At 39.9% G+C, this 22,716-nt stretch overlaps 1 protein-coding gene across 6 annotated transcripts in view; it reads left to right on the forward strand.

The window, feature by feature from the left end:
• Positions 1-22,716, forward strand: part of Heph (hephaestin) — a 72,843-nt gene that overhangs the window by 18,547 nt on the left and 31,580 nt on the right. For all 6 annotated transcript variants that reach the window (XM_045140596.1, XM_045140602.1, XM_045140598.1 and 3 more), the window contains 6 exons: positions 1,158-1,326; positions 7,109-7,245; positions 9,235-9,366; positions 13,263-13,474; positions 15,881-16,031; positions 18,980-19,192. In XM_045140596.1, the coding sequence (XP_044996531.1) occupies positions 1,158-1,326; positions 7,109-7,245; positions 9,235-9,366; positions 13,263-13,474; positions 15,881-16,031; positions 18,980-19,192 (1,014 nt within the window). The remainder of the gene's footprint in view (positions 1-1,157; positions 1,327-7,108; positions 7,246-9,234; positions 9,367-13,262; positions 13,475-15,880; positions 16,032-18,979; positions 19,193-22,716) is intronic.

The following is a 22,716-nucleotide window of genomic DNA, read 5'->3' on the forward strand; positions in this document are numbered from 1 at the left end:
GGCACAGTTTTAGCCTCAGCTCTTTGAAATATTCACTATATGGCTTTGAGCAAAGTTCTTCCTATGTCTGTGCTTCATTTGTCATGTCTGTACATGGAGGACTTAGCCTAAATCTCTAAAGTCCTCTTAGTTCTTACTTCCTAGTATGATTTGATATATAATGAACTGAGAAGGTGACTGGAGTATGTCATATGAATGTGGGGTACATAGATGAGGAGATAGGTACTGGTGGAATAATAAGTCTTGGGTGGTAGGTTTCCATTATTAGAAGCCAGATCAATATGTTCCATCAATTAGAATATAATCTTGTCCCTGTAAGTGCCTACGTAAAAGAACACAGATATGTATTGTGGTTAGGGATGCAGCACAAAAGTAGAATAAGCATGTAGCTTGAAACTAGGCAAGCATGAATTCAAATTTTCTTTTTTCTACCTGCTTACTGACTTTTAGTAAGTCTTGTGAGTGTCAACAATGTGGCCTACCTATAAAGTTTCAATGAGACTTCAGAAGAATAATATAGATTTAAATCTTGGAGTCTAGGGTGATTGTGTGACCAAAGTAGTGGGTATAAGAGAAAAAAAAAAGAGTACTGAGCATCTGTAGTTAAAGTTGTGAGCTTAAGTATCAGCTTTACTGCACACTAGCTATATACTCTTGGGTAAGTTACTGAACTCTGATTTTTAGTTTTTTTTTCATATTCAAAAGGACACAGTATTTGGTGAGCTGTTTCGTTTATAAATATCTTTTTCATCCTTTTAAATTTGATGCTCCCACTAGTCTCATGAGGTGGATTTCCCTATTCTCTCAATTTACAAAAGATGGAAACTGAAATTGAGGACATGATTTGCATAAGATCTTGTAGATAGTGACTTGAACTCATCTCCTGATCTAAGTATTTATGATGTGGTTACATTATAAATCTTTTCAAGGGGCAAGGATGAGGATCAGATAATTATATCAATGATAGTGTGAGTAGTAGAGGTAGTTACCAGGTCTTGCTCTCTCTCCAAGACAGGTTTGTATGGAATTAGAGACTTGGGGACAAGTGTGAAGAGGTTAGAAGATGTAGGAGGATAAAACACTAAGTAAAGAAGAAAGATAAAGTCTGTTAGTAGAATTCTGGTAGAATAGGGCTAGCCATGATGTTTTTCTTCCAGGTGGCATGCAGGCTGTCTACCAGGTCAAATCTTGCTCCATGGCACCACCTGTGAACCAGCTTACAGGCAAAGTTAGGCAGTATTTCATTGAAGCTCATGAGATTCAATGGGACTATGGCCCAACGGGGTTTGATGGAAGAACTGGGAAGAGTTTGAGAGAGCCAGGAAGGTAAGAGGCAGATGGTGCTTATCCTTACTCCTGCCCAGAGACCTACTGTCCTCCTTTTGGAAATCTTTTAACTTTACTTGGGGATCGTAATCATTGTCTGGTTAGGTTAACTGTAACCCAAATTCTTGTGGTTCCCTGGGATAGCTAGCTCTTTGGTTAGTTATAGATATAAAAGTTTTTTTGTAAAGTTATGTGATATCCCAGCTAACGTTCCAAATAGTGTCTGAGTTACTTCTGCTGAAATCCCTGTCTGTGTTTAGAAAGGAAAGCCCACATATTTTACATTAATTATTGCATAAATTGAAATGGCTTTTCCTTATTTTATCCTTGGTCCTATCTTTCTTCTCCTCTATAATGTGAAGAAGACATTTGAACATTGGTTTAAAAAAGCCCTCCAAGAAATGTAAGTAGAAATGCATAAAACACTTGTGGTGATTCCATGTGCATCCTTTTGTAGAAATTACTCCATGTTCTTTTGTTTCACTTGGAAAATATAGAGCCAGGCCTGGTGATTTACGCCTTTTTTATCAGCACTAAGGAAGCTGAGGTAGGATTGCTGTGTGTTCAAGGCCAGCCTAGGTTACAGAGAGACGACTCCTCCTCCTCCTCCTCCTCCTTCTTCTCTCTCTCTCTCTATATCTATATATCTATATATCTATGTATCTATATCTATCTATCTATCTATCTATCTATCTATCTATCTATCTATCTATCTATCTATCTACATATATATATTTTTTTTTCCAGAAAATGCAGAACAGGAGATTAGTTCCTATTCATTAATTAAAGCTTATTATTTCAGGAATATATGAAATGAATCTGAAGAAAACTTAAAAGTTGACACTGGAATTGTAGAATAGAATCTAGAACCTCTATTTTGGGTTGCCTACTTGGTGGGTTTTCATGTTATAATGAAGGATTTTTTATGACAATGGTTCTCATGTTTTTCTGGCTGGCCTTGAACTGCTGGGCTCAAGTGATAGTCCTGCCTCAGTCTCAGGAGTAATTGGGACTACATGCATGTGTGGGCCACAAACATGTGTGACTATGCTCATTTTAGGGAATTTCTGATAAAAAGAGAAAGGATGAGGAATACGGACCTGTGTTTAAGGATATGGGGGGTACAGAGAAGCTGAGCTGTCAGTTGGTGGGAGGAACATGACAGCTGGCTGAAAATTATTTCACATTACATAGATAGTCCTCACAGGTAGGCAAGAAGCTTTTCAAATGTTGGTCTCTAGCAGCATTTGTTTCTCTCATTGGATGACAGCAGTGAGCAGTGGCAACTGGCAGACAGAAGCGATGGCAAGTGCCACCCTCTTATAGGACTTGTGCTAGTCTCAGGCATTGGGCCTCTAGTCCTACAAGTGAATATGGATCCTTGGTCTTTGGTAGTGGCTAAAGTTACAGAACTCAACTTGAGTCTAAAACCCTTGGCCCTGAAGATATGACAGTTCCCTAAAAATCTTCTGTTGACCAGGGCCTGCAAGTTCTTTTATCTGGCTCCTTACATCCTGCTCTCTCATTCTTTCTATTTCTACTTCAAGTCTTCTTCCTGCCCTGGCCGTTTTCAAACCATTAAGCTGTTCTTTCAGTTGTCAGTAGTTACTGCCAAGGATCTACTAGGAAACCACACACGAGCCAGGGCATAAGTGGAGCACCTGCTGCTATATGGGAGCTTGGGCTGTTCAGGAACTGGATGCTGGAGATTGCAGAGATCACTGAAGTATAGACAACTTCTTCCACTGAGGACAGGATTTCTGCTGATGGGCAAGATTCCTGGCGGAATTAACAGGCTGCTGCCAGTAGTGATGCTGACCGACTTGAACGCTGGGTAGATTCAGGTTTTGGACACTGCCAATGTGTAAGCCTGAGGTGCCACTTCTTCAGCACTGAGACTGCAATAGCCAACACTTTGTGCTAGAAATCCAGTCCAGGGCACAAGAAACAGGTTCTGGTTACAATCAGGGCTGCTTGGAAGCTCAGCCTGGAAACTAGGCACCAGCTGCTGGTACTGCCTCTGAAGTTGTGCATACCTCTTCACTTGTCAAGCTACAATGGTGGACATTGCAGTGGGAAGCCCTAGGCTTTTGGCTGCATGCTGGGTGGTTTGAAAGGAACCTAGTGTCAGAGATTAGAAGCAATATTAGTTGTGAGGAGGTGCCTGGAATTGTCATGTTTGTCAACACCCATTGATGATACCAAGTGGTATTGGATTCAAGCTGGACCCATATAAGATTTTCAGCTGTTAAGCATGGGTCCAAGATCAAACTTCTGGCCAAGGCAGACATATCTTTTCAGCTGTTAATCCATCAAGCAGTGCATGGGTTCAAGTGTGGCCTGTTTTACCTAAGTATCTTTTTAGGTACACATTTTTTTTTTTAGCTGTCAAGCTACTCCCAACACCACTTCTTTCTTTATGTTGCCAGCTCTACAGCACAGAAAGTAGGCAAAAATTCCACCTGAGAGTAACCTTTATTGGAACCAATATTGCAACACAGAACAGGCAGAACAGGAGAATGTCACCCAACTGACTCTCTGAAAAGTGGTGTTTGAACAAATAATACATAGATACATCATGACTGTTCAGTTGAGATCAATCACAGTAATTAAACCTGTGCTTTGACCAATCACAGTCTTGCTATCAGTCACTATAGTCCCTCCCCAAGAGAAAGTATGCTTTCTCTGGTTAAGACAGAAATGGTTCATTTATCAAGGCGTGTGATTGCAAATTGTCTGGTATAAGCTGTTATAAACAGTCCTGGATAAGGCTATGCTTCTAGAAGCCAGGACAACTAGCTGCAATGTTTAGCATAGTTGTCTCAAGGCATGTGTAGTATGTTTAAGATAACTGGTGCTGGAACAAGGGTAGTCTGGCTATCTGTTAGACTCAAGGCAGGTTAGGCAGCAAAAGAGGGTTTAGTAGCTGCTAATTAGGGAATGAATTACCCCATACCAACATCTTTGTTTATTTACTGGATAATGAATCTCAGAAGTGGTTAACTTAGAGAATTTAGTGTTAATAATTACAGTGATTTTGACAGATTTTAACAATACTTAACCCATGTTTAATGTCCAGGGTGAAATGAATCCTTCTGGTTGACAATATGTCAGTGGCCAGCGAAGTTTGAGACTCACATGAGATAAAAGTATCCAGGCAGTGGCAGGATATACTAGGAGAGTTTGTGGGAGTGACTTTCCAAAGAGGATGGAGCCTGGTTATTCCTTCTCAAGTATAGTTACTTAAGACCTGAAGATCATACCAGTTTATGATATAGGAGAATGAAGGGGATGAGGTCATTGTGTCTTTCTCTCATAGAACTCCTAGTTAAGTACCCAGAGGCACACTGCCCAGTGATAATAGCCTGACATTTTTCAGAGGCCTTATTCATGACAAGTTGAGAACAAGGACTACTAGGAGCTCAGAGAGAAATATACAACAAATTGTTGACCCTCCAAAAAAGAAAATATATAATAAGGGGATGGAGAGATGGCTTAGCAGTTAAGGCACATGCCTGCAAAGCCAAAGGACCCATATTCAATTCCCCAGGACCCACATAAGCCAAATGTACAAGGTAGCACATGTATCTGGAGTTCATTTGCAGTGGCTAGAGGCCCTGGTGTGCCCATTCTGTCTCTCCCCACCTTCTCTCTTTCAAATAAATAAATCGTTTTTTTGTTTATTTTTATTTATTTATTTGAGAGCAACAGACAGACAGACAGAGAAAGAGACAGATAGGTTGAGAAATAATCGGCGCACCAGGGCCCCCAGCCACTGCAAACTGAGACCATTTGCAAGGAAGGGGTATCTACCACCTTGGAGCAGCACTGGAGTAATTGTAAAGAAGCAGTATCCTGGCAAAGATGTTCAATACTGCTGAAGCTCTGGAAAAGTACATTTGACCTAGATACCAGTGAACTCATAAGCAACTAGAAAAAGAAGTTACCAGAGATTCATCTAATGCCTAGTTTCTGGAGACTGGCCAGATGGGAGGTGCTGGTAGACCTGTGGAGGCTAGTTCATACTAGAGAGGCAAACTTGGATATGGAGTGCTATTGTTATAGGACCTCATGAAGCCCAAGGCAGCCTTCAGGGTCAAAATATTGGCATCAAGTTCCTCCCCTCAGTTATTGAACACTAGATCTACAGCACAGTAGACAGAACTGAAGCTACAATAAGTTCTTTTAATCTCTTAAAAATATTTTATTTATTTATTGGTGAGAGGGAGAGAAAGAGGAAGTGTGTGTGTGTGTGTGTGTGTGTGTGTGTGTGTGTGAGAGAGAGAGAGAGAGAGAGAGAGAGAGAGAGAGAGAGAGAGAGAGGGAGGGAGGGAGGGAGGGAAGGAGAGAATGGCCATACCAGGGCCTCTAGTCACTGCAAACAAACTCCAGATGCATGCCCACCTTGTGTATCTGGGTGCTGGGGAATCGAACCTGGGTCCATGAGCATCACAGGCAAGCGCCTTAACTGCTAAGCCATCTCTCCAGCTCTGATTATTTTAGTTTTTTTTTTAATTTATTTTACAAAGGTTACAGTTTTATATCACCTCCATTTCCCTTGAAGTGTTCTCCTAGTGGGGTTATTGGTAGCCAGTGTAGAGTAATTAAGGCCTCAATCTCTGGGAGGGGGGCTGTACTTCAGGAAATTTCTATCAGCCCTGAGGCTCTTACAGTCTTCCCAATTCTGCAATGTTCCCTGAGCCTTTGGTGGGTCTATTAGCAGTCAGATTTCATGCTAAATTCCCTGTAGCCTCTGCTTTTCTGCTTTGATGTGTTTTGATCAGCTCTTGGATCTAACCTGGCTTGCTCAGCCATTGTCACAGGATCAACAACATGTGACTCTTGTGGATGCCTCACCAGCCATGTCTGCCACAAGCTTTGTCCTACCTTTCTAAATAAGGAGCTGGATGTTGTGATTCAGACCTTGAAGGGAGCCACCTGCTCAATGATACTATCATCCAACAGTTAACAAAACCTCTCCACTGTTGCCTCACCTCCCTCCTGTGTTCCTTATATGCCAGCATCCTCATGCAGAATACCCTTCTGGCCCTCTGTTCACCCACAGCATTCCAGGGACATGTGTCCTCTATATATCTGGAGTTTTTAGAGTTTGGTCAGACATTTGATTTCTTATTTGAAATCATGTTTTTTTTCTTTTTTGAGACGATCAATGGAGTAAAAAGAAAAACAAAGATGAGAACAAAAATTGAAGGAAAGGAAAAGTACAGATGTAGGCTATGTAACTCTAGAGGACCAAACTTCTCAGAATATGGAATTTACAACCATAGATATTTCATTCTACTATAAAAAGTAACTCCAGTATTACAATATCTAACAGTAAAAGGGATGACTTCTTTTGAAAAGAAGGTCCCTGTCTTTGGAAAGGTTCAAGTAAAGCTGTTTATAACTCAATATTGGTATTGTCAAAGGTGATGTCTTCATTGGTAGGAGTTCAATTAGATGGTCTATAAAGATCCATGAGTTGATGTAGTGCTGGGGAGATGGTTTACTGGTTAAGGCACTTGCTTGAAAACCTAGTGGCCTGGGTTTGATTCCCCAATACCTATGTAAAGCCAGATGCAGAAGGTGGTATATACACCTGGCTGAGTTCATTTGCAGTGACAGGAGTCTCTGGCAGCAAGCCAATTCATGTCTCTTCTTGCAAACAAATAAATAAAAAACATATTTGAAAAGGATCCATGAGTTGATGTGATTAAGGGTAATGTGGGGGTCTATTTGCTACTCTGTGGAATCATATGACATTTATCTCCTTATATGCCAGTGCTTCAGATAAATTCTTCCAGAAGAGCTCTAGCCGAATTGGAGGTACTTACTGGAAAGTTCGATATGAAGCCTTCCAAGATGAAACATTCCAGGAAAGGGCACATCTGAAGGAAGAAACACATCTTGGGATATTGGGTAAGGAATCTTTAACTCTTGAAACTCATTAACAAGACCCCAAAAAGTGGGAAGAACTTAGAAACTTGAGCCTGGGGGTTCAGGGGCACTCTGCATACCAGTGATGCCTATGTTGAGTTCCAAAAAATGAGTATAGTCTGAAAACTTTTTATGGATTAGAGAATGTTTAAAAATGACTAGGTCGGGCTGGAGAGATGGCTTAGCGGTTAAGTGCTTGCCTGTGAAGCCTAAGGACCCCGGTTCGAGGCTCGGTTCCCCAGGTCCCACGTTAGCCAGATGCACAAGGGGGCACACACGTCTGGAGTTCGTTTGCAGAGGCTGGAAGCCCTGGCGTGCCCATTCTCTCTCTCTCCCTCTATCTGTCTTTCTCTCTGTGTCTGTCGCTCTCAAATAAATAATTAAATAAATAAATAAATTAAAAAAAAGAAAAAAAATGACTAGGTCAAGCATAGTTAAATAGGGTGTTTTGCTGTAGGACTTCTGAAAACCTTGGTTTGGGTTTTGTGTATGATAAATCTTTAAGATAGAAATGGAATATGTGACATTTTTCATACTTTTACTACTGAGCCATTTTGATAACATCATCTAGTACCACTGTTGTAAAGTTCACATTTTGAAAATTGATTTTCTAGGGGCATTTTTTGGGGGGAATACAAATGTGTGTGCATTGCATATGTGGCCTTATACATGTGGAAGCTAGAAGTGGGTGTCCTCAGTAGCTCTTCATCTTATTTTAAAATTGTACTTATTTGTAGATGTATGTGTGTGCATGTGCCAGGGCCTCTTGTCACTGCAAACAAACACCAGACACTAGTATCACCTTTTGCATCTGGCTTATGTGGGCAGTTTTGGAATTGAGCCTGGGGTGGCAGGTTTTGCAAGTAAATGCCTTTAACCACTGAGCCATCTTCCCAGCCCATTCACCTTATTTTTAAAGACAAGTCTTTCTCACAGAGTCCAGAACTCACTGATTTGGCTAGACTACCTAGCCAGTAAGTTCCAGGGATAGCCTGTCTCCACTTTCCCAGAGTGGGGATTACATGTGCATGCCACCATGCCTAGTATTTATGTTAGTGCTAGTGAGCCAAACTCAGGTTCTCATGCTTACATGGAAAATACTTCCTGACTGTGCCATCTCTCCAGCCTCTTTAGGAGTACTATTATTTTGTTGTTGTTGTTGTTTTGAGGTAGGGTCTTTCTCTAGCCCAGGCTGACCTGGAAGTCACTATGGAGTCTTACAGTGGCCTCAAAACTCATGGCGATCCTCCTATTCTGCCTCCAGAGTGCTAGGATTAAAGGTGTGTGCCACCAGGCTCAGGCTCTGACCTGGGAGAAGATATCCAGAAGGTCTAAAACAATATTGAAAGAGTGTAGCAAAGTCAGATGTGGCTTAGAAACTTAGAACCAGGAAATAAATAAGATATATCAGATGGGGCAGAACTTTGGAAATAAAAGTAATGTTATATGCCATATTTTTGGGATACCTCTGGGCCAAGTGATTATTTTAAATCTGAAAAGGATCAATAAGGCTCTCCATTAGCTGGACAGGAAGACATAAGGAAGAAGTATCCTTCCTAAGAAAGAGAGGTGGTGGTGAGTAGGAAGAGTTATCTTTGGCTGGTGTATTAGTCAAATTCTCATTGCTAGAACAAAATACCTGACAAAAATAAGTTTAAGGAAGGAATGGTTTATTTCAGATTATAGCTCCAGGTTATAGTCCATCATGGTGGGGAAGGCATAGCATCAGGAGCTTGAGGCAGTTGGTGATATCTAGCGGAGTGAGGGAGTAGACAGTAATGAATGCTGCTCTCAGCCAGCTTTTTATAATTGTAAATAACACTATGCTTAGAATGGATTATTATTTTGAAGAATCTTCTATCTCATCAATTTATACTTGCCTGCACACACACACACACACACACACACACACACGTGTTTCTTTTCTTCTTCATCTTTGTTTTTATTTTCATTGTCTCTCTTGTTTTCCAGGACCAGTGATCCGGGCTGAAGTGGGTGACACCATTCAAGTGGTCTTCTACAACCGTGCTTCCCAGCCATTCAGCATACAGCCCCATGGGGTCTTTTATGAGAAAGACTATGAGGGCACTGTGTACAATGATGGTGAGCTGAAAGATTTCTAATGATTGTTGGCTTCAGGTGACAGCAGGTGGCTCTAGAATACAAATACAGGGAAGGTGGGGAGAAAGCAATTGTTGAATAAATGAATGATGAAACAGTGAAGCAGACTCAGGCTCAATAATAAGACAAAACTTTGAAAAATATAGTTAGAGGCTGTGGGTATAGCTCAGTGGTAGAGTTTGTATATAACACAAGCAAGGCTCTGGGTTGATTTCCTGGCCCCAAACTAAAAATATATGTTTGAATCTATTCTTTTGAAATGAATACATTATGGACTCTTGAAAAGCACAGAAAATTGTAAAATAACCACAATATTATATAAAATAATCATTAGTAGTTGTAATGTACCTGGAAAATACTTTAAATATTTATAGAATATAATTATAAATGTAAGATAATATAGTTTGTAATTTTTGATTCTACCATTTTCACCATTGCATTGAAACTATTTTCTCATGCCAGGATCATGTTGCATAACATTTTAAAGACTACATAATACTCTGGCACATGGATTTCCCATGATCTATTTACTTTATTTTTCCACATAAGCTTATTTTTACTGATTTTTAAAATATTTTTATTTTGACACTTTCATATATGTATATAATGTATTTTGATCTTATTTATCTGTATTGTCATCTTTTAAACCCCTCCCCTGGACTAACACCCTTCTTTTCCATTAATTACCATCTTGCTTTATATATATATAAATATATATATACATATTTTGACCCACTGACTTAAATTAGGGTGGCTTGCATAATCATGGGTAGGAGGTTATTTACTGTGGAATGGGCAATTTATCAGTGACGATGCCACTGAAGAATATGACTCTTGGGCTGGAGAGATGGCTTAGCGGTTAAGCGCTTGCCTGTGAAGCCTAATGACCCCGGTTCGAGGCTGAATTCCCCAGGTCCCACGTTAGCCAGATGCACAAGGAGGTGCATATGTCTGGAGTTCGTTTGCAGTGGCTGGAGGCCCTGGCGCGCCCATTCTCTCTCTCTCCCTCTATCTGTCTTTCTCTCTGTGTCTGCCGCTCTCAAATAAATAAATGAAAAATGAACAAAAATATTAAAAAAAAAGAATATGACTCCCTTTCCCAGCAACTGTTAGCTGCCATTAGCTACTATGGAACTCAGTGTGGAGTCTCCTGAAGCTTTCCCCCAACTATAATGAAATATTTACAGGCTCAGTCTTGTGCAGGAAACCATAGCCACTACATAGCTATTCATGAGTGTAATTGAAGTTTTCAATAGTTCTGAATATTTTAAGTCAGACGATAATATATGCCTATATACATCCTAGCTTGAATTTTGGGTTATCATCTCAGGACAGAATCTTAGAAGAGGGATTATTGAGCAGTTACTTTCTTATATTCTCTGAGAAAATCACCACACACTAATTCTAAGGTATAATTACATGAAATAATGAATGAATACAGGGGAATTTTAAACAGATTTAAAATTAACAGCATTCTATAATGGAATTGAACTAGTCTTTTTATGAAGTCAAAATTGTGGAGGAGGAGGTGGAATTAGACACAAAAACTGATCATAGACTTACAATTTAAGAGACATTTAAAAAGCCTGACATGGTAGCACATACCTGTAATTCTTGGAAGCCAGAAGCAGGAGGATTTCAAAGAATTTGAGGCCAAACTGGGTTAAATAGCTCTGAATTTAAGTCCGGTCAGGTTCTGTTTAAAAAAATCTAAACAGAAAAAAAGTCAATTGGGTGATAATTAAATAAACTATTTTTAGATTAAGAAAAGTGAAAAAAATCTCAAATTATACCCTTTTGTTATAAACTATACTATCAATGTACTTATATATGTTCCTTTTAATGATTATTTATTCAGGATATATTTTTAAGATGTGAAATTGGTGGTCAGAGGGTGTATACATTAAAAGTCTAGTGCCAAATGTGGTGGTGTGTGCCTTTGATCCCAGCACTTCGAGATAGAGGTAGAAGGATTGCCCTGAATTTGTGGCCACCTTGAGGCTACATAGAGAGTTCCAGGTCAGCCTGGACTGGAGTGAAACACTACTTTGAAAAACAAAGCCAAAAAATAGTTTTGTCACCTACACCCAAATTATTTATGGGGTAGTTCCATTAATTTATAGTTGTATCAACAGAATCTGAGAGGGTACCTTCCTCACAGCTTCACCATCATTGAGACAATCTTTTTAAATTATTTTTTAAAATAATAGTCTTGTTTGGCAATAACATCAATGAAACTATTATTTTGATTTATATTTGTTTGATTACTTTCTTTTTCATTTAAAAAAATATTTTACTTTTACTTATTTATTTGACAGAGAAAGAGGGAGGGGGGGAGGGAAAGAGAATATGGGTGCACCAGGGCCTCCAGCCATTGCAAATGAACTCCAGAGTGTGCCCCCTTGTCCCCTCGTGCATCTGGCTAATGTGGCTCCTGGGGAATCACACCTGGGTTTTTTAGCTTTGCAGGCAAATGCCTTAACTGCTAAGCCATGCTGTCAAGCCCTGATTACTTTCTTTCTTAAAAAATATATTATTTATTTATTTGAGAGAGATAGAGAGAAAGAAGAAGACCATTAGAGAGAAAGTGGGCATACCAGGGCCTCCTGTCACTGCAAACAAATTCCAGATGCTTGTGCCACTTTGTGTATCTGGCTTAACACGGGTACTGGGGAATCAAACATGGGCCATCAGGCATTGCAAGAAAGCATCTTTAACCACTGAGCAATAGTTCCAGTTTCTGTTAGCATTATTTCAGTACTTACTGTATATCTTATCTGTGGCTATGAAACTTTTTATGGCTTTTGATGTGTTTTCCAACATTTTTTCTCAAAAAGATTATTCCCGTTTATACTTATACCCTTTTATAGATGAATGATAGGGCTAGGTATCATCTGAATCATGTTTTACCAGTGTCAGCTAAAGTATACACAATATTTACTAATTGGCCAAACCAAAAATTATCCAGGTACTTCACTGATACCATATGGATTGAAAATGAAAATAAAAATAGTTTGCACTGCTTGACCATGTTATGTGTTCATTTAAAGAATTGCAACTTTACAAATGGAGGGTGTAGCTCAGTGGTAAACTTGCCACACATAAATAAAGCCTCAAATATGATCTCTAGCATTACAAAAATAAGATGAAGAGATAATTAGTCTTAGTGCTTTTCATAAGCACACACACACACATACATAGTAAAGGAAAAAGTATCCCACCATCAGTTTTTCAAAGATGAAATGAGCCACCATGACAAATAGGAAGTCTCCGACCACCACAGAGTTTTAAGCAGAGGTCAGGATATAAGGAAAGTAATGCATTTCTTCAAGTAGGGTGGATTTCCAAAGAGGTCTTAAAATCCTTTTAAGTCCAAAAGTCATATAATTTAAGAAAAGGGAAACCCCAGCACATTTAAATTGCCTTAGTCCATGTAAGTAGTAGTTGCAGAGTTAGAAGCCAAATTATTCTTTTTATTCGTAGACCAGTTTTTTTTTTTTTAACATTCACTATTCCATGTTACTGCTGCCACTGCTGCTCTAAAATGTCTTTGTAGCTGCTGACTTTTTCCTACTCTGTTTTTTTGTTTATTTGAGCATGACAGACAGAGAAAGAGGCAGATAGGGGGGGGGGAGGGGGAAAGAGAGAGAGAGAGAGAGAATGGGCGCGCCAGGGCTTCCAGCCACTGCAAACGAACTCCAGACGCGTGCGCCCCCTTGTGCATCTGGCTAACGTGGGTCCTGGGGAATCGAGCCTGTTAGGCTTCACAGGCAAGCGCTTAACCGCTAAGCCATCTCTCCAGCCCTTTTTCCTACTCTTTTAAGCTGATGAGCCTCCCTCTAGCCAATATGAGTAATGAGTCCATGCTTTCTCTGCAGGTTCATCCCATGCTGCCTTGGTAGCCAAGCCCTTTGAAAAAGTAACATACAATTGGACAGTCCCTCCCCATGCTGCTCCCACTGCTCAGGACCAGACATGTCTCACATGGATGTATTATTCTGCTGCCGATCCCATAAAAGACACAAATTCTGGCTTGGTGGGCCCTCTGCTGGTGTGCAAGGCTGGTGCCTTGGGTGCAGATGGCAAGCAGGTATTGCAGGAATGTTTGGTTGGAAAGCTTGGTATGAAAGGGATAAACTGGGTCTGGACCCTTGAGGTAAGAGAATTCAAAAATAAATAAATAAACCAAGCCATTACTGTTACTGGAGTTAGAGTTAGAATATGCTCCCAAGCAGTCCCAGCATGCCAGACTCAGCCACCTCTCCTCAATAAGCCAGTTAAAAGTGCCAAGTTAAAGCCAGGCATGGTGGCACATGCCTTTAATTCCAGCACTCAGGAGGCAGAGGTAGGGGGATCACTGTGAGTTCAAGGTCACCCTGAGACTACATAGTGAATTCCAGGTCAGCCTGGGCTAGAGAGAGATACTATCTTGAAAAACAAACAAAAAAGTGCCAAATTAATAGCAAAAAGCAGAAAAATGATTTATTCAATGTAGCCATGTTGAGAGATCCAGTGCCTCTTTCCTAGCCAATCTTTGGGATCCTGACAGAGGTCTAGGTTTAAATAGAGGTCCAGAGGTATGCAGCACATAGCTAAGCAGTCCTGGTAAAATTATGGTTCTTCCTGTCATTGTCTGGGTGCTAGTCCTTCCTGTAAGGTGGTTTGACTAGTTCTAAGCACTTCATGAAATCTCATTTTGGAAAGACAAGTTTCCGTGCCACCTAGAACTTGGTTTAAGTCTTTTCTTTCTCACAGTGTGAGAATCCCAAGGGAATTCTAGCTCTTGGGGTTCATTTTCCCAACAGTCTGAAAGCCACAGGAAATGTCACATGTGTCTCTTTAGAATATCTTCCTTCCTACCAGGCCTGTTACATTACATTAGAAATTAGTACTTCATGAATCTCATTCTTTGCATGTATTTTTTACACATAAACACATGAATATGTTTTTCTTCCTTTTTCATATCCTCCAATCATTGTCTCTCTTCTTCATCTCAGTGGCCCTTAAAATTGCTTCTAATCAATAAATATATATTAACATTTGTTTGTTTTTTTGTATCTGACCCATTTCTTACTGTGTAACCCTGGACAAGTTACATAACATCTCTTGACATAGTTTCATTATTTATAAAGGTAAAGAGTTAACAAAGAAACAATTTATAAGACCTCTCCAGAAAGCTGTCTCTTCCTCTCCTTTTCCTCCCCTTCCCATGCTCAGATTAGATCTGAAGTTTTACAACCATCAACTGTTATAATAATTGTGTACACCTGGGCTGAGAAGAGGGCCTGCCACTTCTCTTCAGCCCCTACCTCAGCACAGCACCCAAGGCAGAATAATTTTCCTCTTCCTCTTCCCATAATCCTTAAATCTCCCCCCCCTCTCTTTACCCAGAGCTCTGAAGTACCTTCTTTCTCTCTTAACCCAGCATTCCAGAGCTCCCTTATATCTCTTTATTGTGATGGATCTTGCCAGTTTTTCCTGGCATTAATAAATAAAAGTCTTGGGCACAATAAACAGTTGGTGACCTCTGGTTTCCTTCTTGTGGTCTTGTATCTGGAGTTCATACTTACTGTCACATCCTTTATTTACACACACACACACACACACACACACACACAGAGAAATATTAAAGTTAGGATCCACATATAGGAGAGACATATGAGTTTTGTCATTTTGGACTTAGTTTGCTAGGGATGGGTGGAGAGGACAAAGGAAGCATATAGTATGAAAGCAGAAAGAATGTTGGGGAGGCATAAGGGGAAAGAAGAAAAGGAGGAAGTGAAATAAAAAATGTGTGGAAACACCACAATGAAACCTAATCCTTTATATTGTAATAAAAATACATACATTTCATTAGAGAAAGGAACTGTCCCTGATTCCTCTCTGTAATGAACCCAAACCCTGACAGAAGTTACCTTTGGTTTCTGTGAAATTCATATACAACTCTGAAAATACTGTATTGCACATAATAGCTGTAATGTAATAATGATGAGAACTTTATAATTTTTAAAATTTTCTCAGGGCCCTGCCTTGCTTTCCTAGCCACTTCCCTCTTCAGGTGACCTCCAGGCTCTCACCTACCACACACTGTATTGTCTTCCAGTATTTGTCCTGTGCTTCTTCTTTGTACATTTCTCCTGTCTAGTTTTCCCTCTTTAATCTTTTTATTATTTTTTGAGGCAGGGTTTACTCTAGCACAGGCTGACCTAGAACTCACTTTGTAGCCCAAACTCAAACTCACTGCGATCCTCCTATCCTCAGCTTTCATAGGACAGCCCCTTTACTATTACCTCCTCCTCCACGCTACAATTTGAAGTTCCCCCGAGGAAAACCTGTTTAACAGCAATTGCTGATCTGAACAGGAGATAGGGCCTTGTTCTGAATTTGTATAGGGAAATGAGAATGAATGAGGAACTCGTGGGGCTATAGCTGCATTGTTCTTAACTGCTGAAACCATTGCAATTATTCCCTCTGCTTTCTTCCAATGGACCTGCAGAAAGGAATTGATAAAGAATTCTTTCTCCTCTTCACTGTGTTTGATGAGAACAAGAGCTGGTACAGCAATGCCAATCAAGCAGCTGCTATGTTGGATTCTCGATTGCTCTCAGAAGATGTTGAGGGTTTTCAGGTCTCCAATAGAATGCATGGTATGTAGAAAACGTTTGCCTTGGATGATGACTTAAAGGTTCCAAGTAAAATGTAACCCTGATAATAATCATAACCAGTCCCTGAAAAATGTTCATCTTGTTCATCAGCTCTATTCAGAGTCAAGCTAGATTGAGGGATTCCAAGTAAGACAACAGATCTTCTTATATTTATTGTCTTATTGTGGCATGATCTATTTTGCACAGTAGGAGGGCAGTGGAAGATAATGCTGTGAGATAAAGACTGTGCACAGGAATATTCTAAGGATTATGAAACAGTTTGGGTGACATTCTTCTAGACATTTCCTTGTCATATTAATAATAGAATTCAGGACCTTTTATCTGCTAGGTAAGCACTCTACCACCAAGATATACCTATAGCCCCTGAACAATATTGTCTCTCTCTCCTCTTCTCCCATATCCCATATTTCAGCAAATTGGGGATATTTTTCCGATAAGCATAGCTTGTGCTTTGTTGATTCTATGTTTTGTTCTCTACACTTGAAATGCCCTTTCTTATATATTTTCCTTCAGCCTCTGGAAAGTCTACCTATTCTCTAACGCTCTATTCAAAAGTTACTTTATCCATGTTTCCACTTTTTACCACTTGTATCAGTTACTTTTTCATTGGAAGGACAAAATACCTGACCAGAAGCAAGTTAGGGAAAGGAGTTTATTTCAGCTTATAGTTCCAGCAGTTAGAGACTATTATGGCAGGGAAAGCATGACAGAAGCAGGAGGCTATGACACAGGGTTTCATGGTGGCAGGGAGGAGAGAGAAAGAGAGAGAGAGAGAAGAGAAGAGGAGAGAGAGAGAGAGAGAAAAGAGGAGAGGAGAGAAACAAAAGGATGGCTGGACTATAAAACCTCAAGGTCTGTCCCCTAGTGACACACTTCTTTCTAGCAAGGCTCTACCTCCTAAAGTTTCCACAACAGTGCCACTTTTCCAGAAATCAAGTACTTAAACATATGATGCTATGGGGATCATTTTACACCTCTCAAGTCCAAGATGATTATATACTCTTGAACTACCATTGCACTTTGATCATATCATTTTATTAGCAAGGTCCATATAATCCTAAATGTTACAGTTATTTCATATGTGACTTTTGACTTCTTCTAGAGTAAAGGTGAATATTGAATTTTCTTATCTCTGCATCTACAATATTTAACATATAGTAAATACTAGTTGAGTTAATAAGCTACCAATCAATATTCTGGGTGAATGAGAGAATCAATAGGAAGAAGTGGTCCAGTTTCCAAAGTGCACCCAGAAGTTTTCAATGAGATGTGAATAACAACCATGAATCAATTATAGAATAAGATAAACAGACTATAATTAAGCACTTAACTTTAATACAAATTTCAAGTTCAGAGAAGAACATTAATTGGAGCAATAATATTAAAGATTCCTTGAAGAATGGAGTGTTTGAGCTGGGGCTAAAGACTGAATAAGTTTGCACTCAGACTTAAGGCAGGGAAAACAAAATTGGGGATTACCAATGTTCCCATCAGAATTCCAAAGAATTATCAAACAAGATGGCTCACCAAACCTGATTCCAATGGAGATGGTAACATTAAAAAGGGGTGAGCATCAGGCCTGTCTCCCCATGTTTGGATGGGGGCAGTGTAGAAGGTGGGAGGTCAACACAAATGAATATATTTTATCTTTTGCCTCCTTCTCTTGGTTACCAGCCCCAGGGGTACTTCCATTATCTTGGAAAAGTAATATTTTTTGTGAGCCAAGCTTATTACAATTTGAATTTTAGTGAACTTAATTGGTAGTAAACAACATGTCAGATGCTCATGTAGTTATAACTATACAGAAAATAAAATGCTCCCTGCTTGGTCAATTTAATTCAGAGGGGTTATAAGTAAATACTTGAATACTCTTGGGTTAATTATACTGCAGAAGGTTTTACAATAAAAGTGAAACCCATGAAAGAGAGAGAGAAGAGAGAGAGAGAGAGAGAGAGAGAGAGAGAGAGAGAGAGAGAGAGGAGGAAGGAGAGAGAAACACACAGGGGCACAGAATAAAATTTCATAGAGGAGCTCAGTTATGATGAATAAGTAATAAATTGGTAGGTTACCATAGAAACTAGAACTGGTTTATTTTAAATTGAGAGGAAAGCATGTAAAAACTCAACAGCTGCTTTCTGCGTATCTACTGTTTTTAATAACTTGGGAAGGTATAGATAAGTAGATCTAACAGGATAATGGCATGTGTGTGTTGTCTGTGTAAGGATTGCAGATAAGGATATATGGAAGAAGGCTATCACTGGAGTTCTAGTCTGAGATGATGAGAGACCTTGGGTCTAGAAGTGAAGATGAAGAAGAGGAGATAGGTTGGGAGATGAACATGGAATCTTGAGGAATGCATTCTATAGAAAGGTGATAAATAAGAACAATATGGAGAAGGAATAATCAGAGAGGTTACAAGAGAACTGGAAAGTGTAGTGCATGCAAAGAGAGTTTCAAGAGAGTGAAAATAAGAGTTGTTGGTAGGAATTGTGTTAGTCTGGAGTAGTTTATGTGTTTCCAGAGTATGATAGAGGAATGGAAGAGGTGACACCAGAGAAGATGGCTGGGGTCTCATCTCAAAGACATACTCATGAGTAGCTTAAAGTAAAGTAGCTTAAAATTAGCCCAGCATGGTGGCACACACCTTTGATCCCAGTACTTTAGAGGCAGGAAGATCACTGTGAGTTTAAAGCCAGCCTGAGACTACATAGTGAATCCCAGGTCAGTACGGGCTAGAGTAAGACCCTACCTATAACACTGCCCCCCCCACAAAAAAAATAAGTAGCTTAAAAGAACGCAGAGGAATGTAGGATGACCTGGCAGTTTCAAGTAGTGGGGAACCATAGAACAGAGCTGATATTATGCTACTGGCCAGGGCTCAAATAGCCTGATCTCATCTTCCTGTCTTGTCTTTTGTTTTTGTTTTCCAGCCATTAATGGGTTTCTGTTCTCTAACCTGCCCAGGCTGGACATCTGCAAGGGTGATACAGTGGCCTGGCACCTGCTTGGCCTGGGCACAGAGACTGACGTGCATGGGGTCATGTTTGAAGGCAACACGGTGCAGCTTCAGGGCATGAGGAAAGGTGCAGCCATGCTCTTTCCTCACACCTTTGTCATGGCCATCATGCAGCCTGACAACACGGGTAAGTACATTATCATTGGATCCTAGGCTTAGAGGCTTCATTGATTAGGGGGCCAGGAGTGACAGGGGCCAGTGATGGGGAGAAGAAGATCTGGGAAAAGTAGAAGAGGTATGTTGAGGAATCTGGGCAGTTTACCAAATACTTTATCTCTTTTTTAATGTGTCCTCTGTGTTCTGGGTATTTGGATTCTTTCCTCAGCTGCAAGAAGAATAGAGTGGGTAGAAGGTTGAGAAAGCTCTTTCGTGGAGCAATAAGAGAGAAATTCTTGTCATGCCTAGATTCATGGAAGTTCTTATATGATAGAGGGTAGATTTCATTACCAAACTTTTTGACTGCTATATCACTTACTTTTCATTTCTGGGTCAGATATCTGACCAGAAGCAGCTTATAGAAGGAAAGTTTAATTCAGCTTACAGGTTAAAGGGAAAGTTTCATCCTGGTGGGGTAAACATGGCAGGAGCAGCAAATCTGTTAACATCATCACATCACCAGGGAAGAAGTGGAGAGAAAGCATAGTAATTGGGGCTGTGCTGTAACTCCTTAGAGCATCCCCCAGGGCCACACTTTCTCTAGGAAGACTCTATTTCGTAAAGATTCCACAAACTCCTGGAAAAGTGCCACCAACTGAGGAATAAGTATTCAAGCACAAGAGTCTATGGGAGGGCATTTTACATTGAAACCACCACATTCCGCATAGCTATTTTAGAGAAACAGCCCTTGTATTGGGAGGAAGGCCAATAATAAGTAATAAATGTTTTAAACTCTTAATATACCATGAAGCTTACTACAAGCCCTCCTATCCCCCCCGTGTGTGTGTGTGTGTGTGTGCTCATGTGTGTGTAAACAACTGTTTCAGATCAGAAACCAAAACCTTAGGAGGACCTTTCACTAACTTGCTATCTCTGTAGCTAGAATTAGTCCCTTTCTCCCTCTCTCTTCCTCCCTTTATCTCTTCCCTTCCTGTCTTTTCCTTGTCATTAATTAGTCCCCTTGCTTTTTAATTTTAATCAATTAATTTATTTGTTTGAGAGATAGATAGAGAGACACAGGGCATCATATAGCAAAAATTAATGGGCGTGCCAGGGCATCTAGTCCCTGAAAATGAACTTCAGATGCATGTACCACCTTGTACATCTGGCTTATGTGGGTCCTGGGGAATTGAACCTGGGTTCTTTAGCTTTAGAGGCAAGTGACTTAACCCTTAAGCTCCAGCCCAGTCCCTTTGTTTTAGATGAAGAAATTTGACTTGAATGTTTCTTCAGAGTCTATTAATTTCAAGCATTTTATAACTTTCAGTATTTTTTTTTCATTCTCTAGAGCATATTCTTTTGCCAGGCAGTAGGTGGCAGTGTTTGTAAGAACAATCAGCCATCTATGTAGGTGCTACTAAACATTTTAGTTGTGTAAACTCTGTTCATATTTAGAATACTATTCCTTATAGACAACAACTCATTTCAACAATTTAATAATTTCTGAATGGAGCTAAGCTTTACAAACACAACATAAAGCTTATTTCCCCACACATATTGGATCTTCCTTGTTTCCCATCTACCTAGGATATTTTCTTGGTCAGGGAGAGTTTTAGCAATTTAGAAACATCAGTTAATGAAGTTGAAATCAAGAGTAATGATGACTTTCATTGAATAGGAATGTGTAACCTCTGAATAAGAAGGAAATACTCTAGTTTTAACCCCAAAGCCAATCCCAAATTTCATCTCCTTCCTGAAAAATCCAACACAAACAAACAATTAAACAAACAAAAAAAAAATAACAGCTGGGATTCCCAGAAGCATATATATGCTTTTATAGGGTTCACTATGTCATTCAAGGAATGAAATCATATTTTTGTGTCATACTATGGGTTAAGGAAGGTGGTTGTAAAATCTTCTTGCCTGATGCACTGGTATGTCCTTGTAAATCTGGCTGCTGGGGAGGGGGGTGCTGAAACAGAAGGATGGCTTGAGCTCAGGAGTTGGCTAGACTGGGCAACCTAATGAGACATTCAATAAATAAATGTAAAACATGCTGGCGTACAGTTTAGAAAGTCCTTCACTCTCCTCCCTCCCTTATAGCCTTTTTCTAGGCTACTGCCCTCTGCTACTGATTTTTGGTTCCAGCTCACACACAAGTCTATACATTTGTAGCTAGGATCCACATATGAGGGAGAGCATGTGAAATTTCACTTTCTAGGCTTGGGTTACCTCACTTAGGACAATCCTTTCCAGATCCATCCACTTTCTTGCAAATTTTTCTTTACTGCAGAATAGAACTCCACTGTGTAAATGTGCCACATCCTTATTAACCATTCATCTGTGGAGGGACATTCAGGCTGGTTCCATTTCCTAGCTGTTGTGGATAGAGCAGCAATAAACATGGTTGTGCAAGTATCTCTAAGGTAGTGAGAAGAGTCATTATGATATATGCTTAGTAGGGCTATAGCTGGTTCATATAGTAAATCTATTTTTACCTGTCTCAAGAACCTCCACACTGATTTCCACTATGGCTGTACCAGATTACATTCCCACCAACAGTGCAGAAGTGTTCCCCTTTTGCCACATCCTTACCAACATTTATTGTCATTTCTTTTCTTTTCTTTTTTTTTTCGAAGCAGGGTCTCACTCTAGCCCAGGTTGACTTGGAATTCATTATGGAGTCTCAGGGTGGCCTTGAACTCACGGCGATCCTCCTACCTCTGCCTCCCAAGTGCTGGGATTAAAGGTGTGTGCCACCACATCTAGCTGTCATTTGTTTTCTTGATGGTAGCCATTCTAACAGGAGAGAGATGGAATCTCATTGTAGTTTTAACTGCATTTCTCTGATGGCTAAGGATGTAGGCCACTTTTTTAGATGTTTATATGCCATCTGTATTCTGATGAGAACTCTCTATTTAGATCCATAGACCATTTTTAATCGGGTTGTTTGATTTCTTCTTCTTCTTCTTCTTCTTATTTTGGTTTTTCGAGGTAGGGTCTCACTCTGGCCCAGGCTGACCTGCAATTCACTGTGGAGTCTCAGGGTGGCCTCGCACTCATGGAAATCTTCCTATCTCTGCCTCCCAAGGGCTGGGATTAAAGGCGTGCGCCACCGCTCCCAGCTCTGGTTTCTAATTTTTAAATCAGGTATAGTGATACAATCAGCCTTATTTTTTTGGTCAAAATTGTTTTGGCTATTGGAGGTTTTTTGTGCTTCTAAATGAATTTTAGGATTTCTTTTTCTATTTCTGTGAAGAATACTATAGAAATTTTAATGGGGACTGCATTAAATGTGTAGATGGCTTTTGATAAAATTGACATTTTCATAATATTGATTCTTCCAATCCAAGAGTATGGGATGTCCCCCAATTTTCTTGTGTCTTCTGCAATTTCTCACTTGAACACTTTAAAGTTCTTATTGTAGAGATCTTTCACTTCCTTGGTTAAGTTTATTCTAAGGTACTTTTTTTTGAGGCAATTGTGAAAAGGAGTGATTCCCCGATTTCATCCTCTGCATGTTTGTTTTTAGTATATAGGAAATCTACTGATTTT

Source organism: Jaculus jaculus, chromosome X (genome assembly GCF_020740685.1).
Source record: "Jaculus jaculus isolate mJacJac1 chromosome X, mJacJac1.mat.Y.cur, whole genome shotgun sequence".
NCBI classification, from domain to species: Eukaryota; Metazoa; Chordata; class Mammalia; order Rodentia; family Dipodidae; genus Jaculus; species Jaculus jaculus.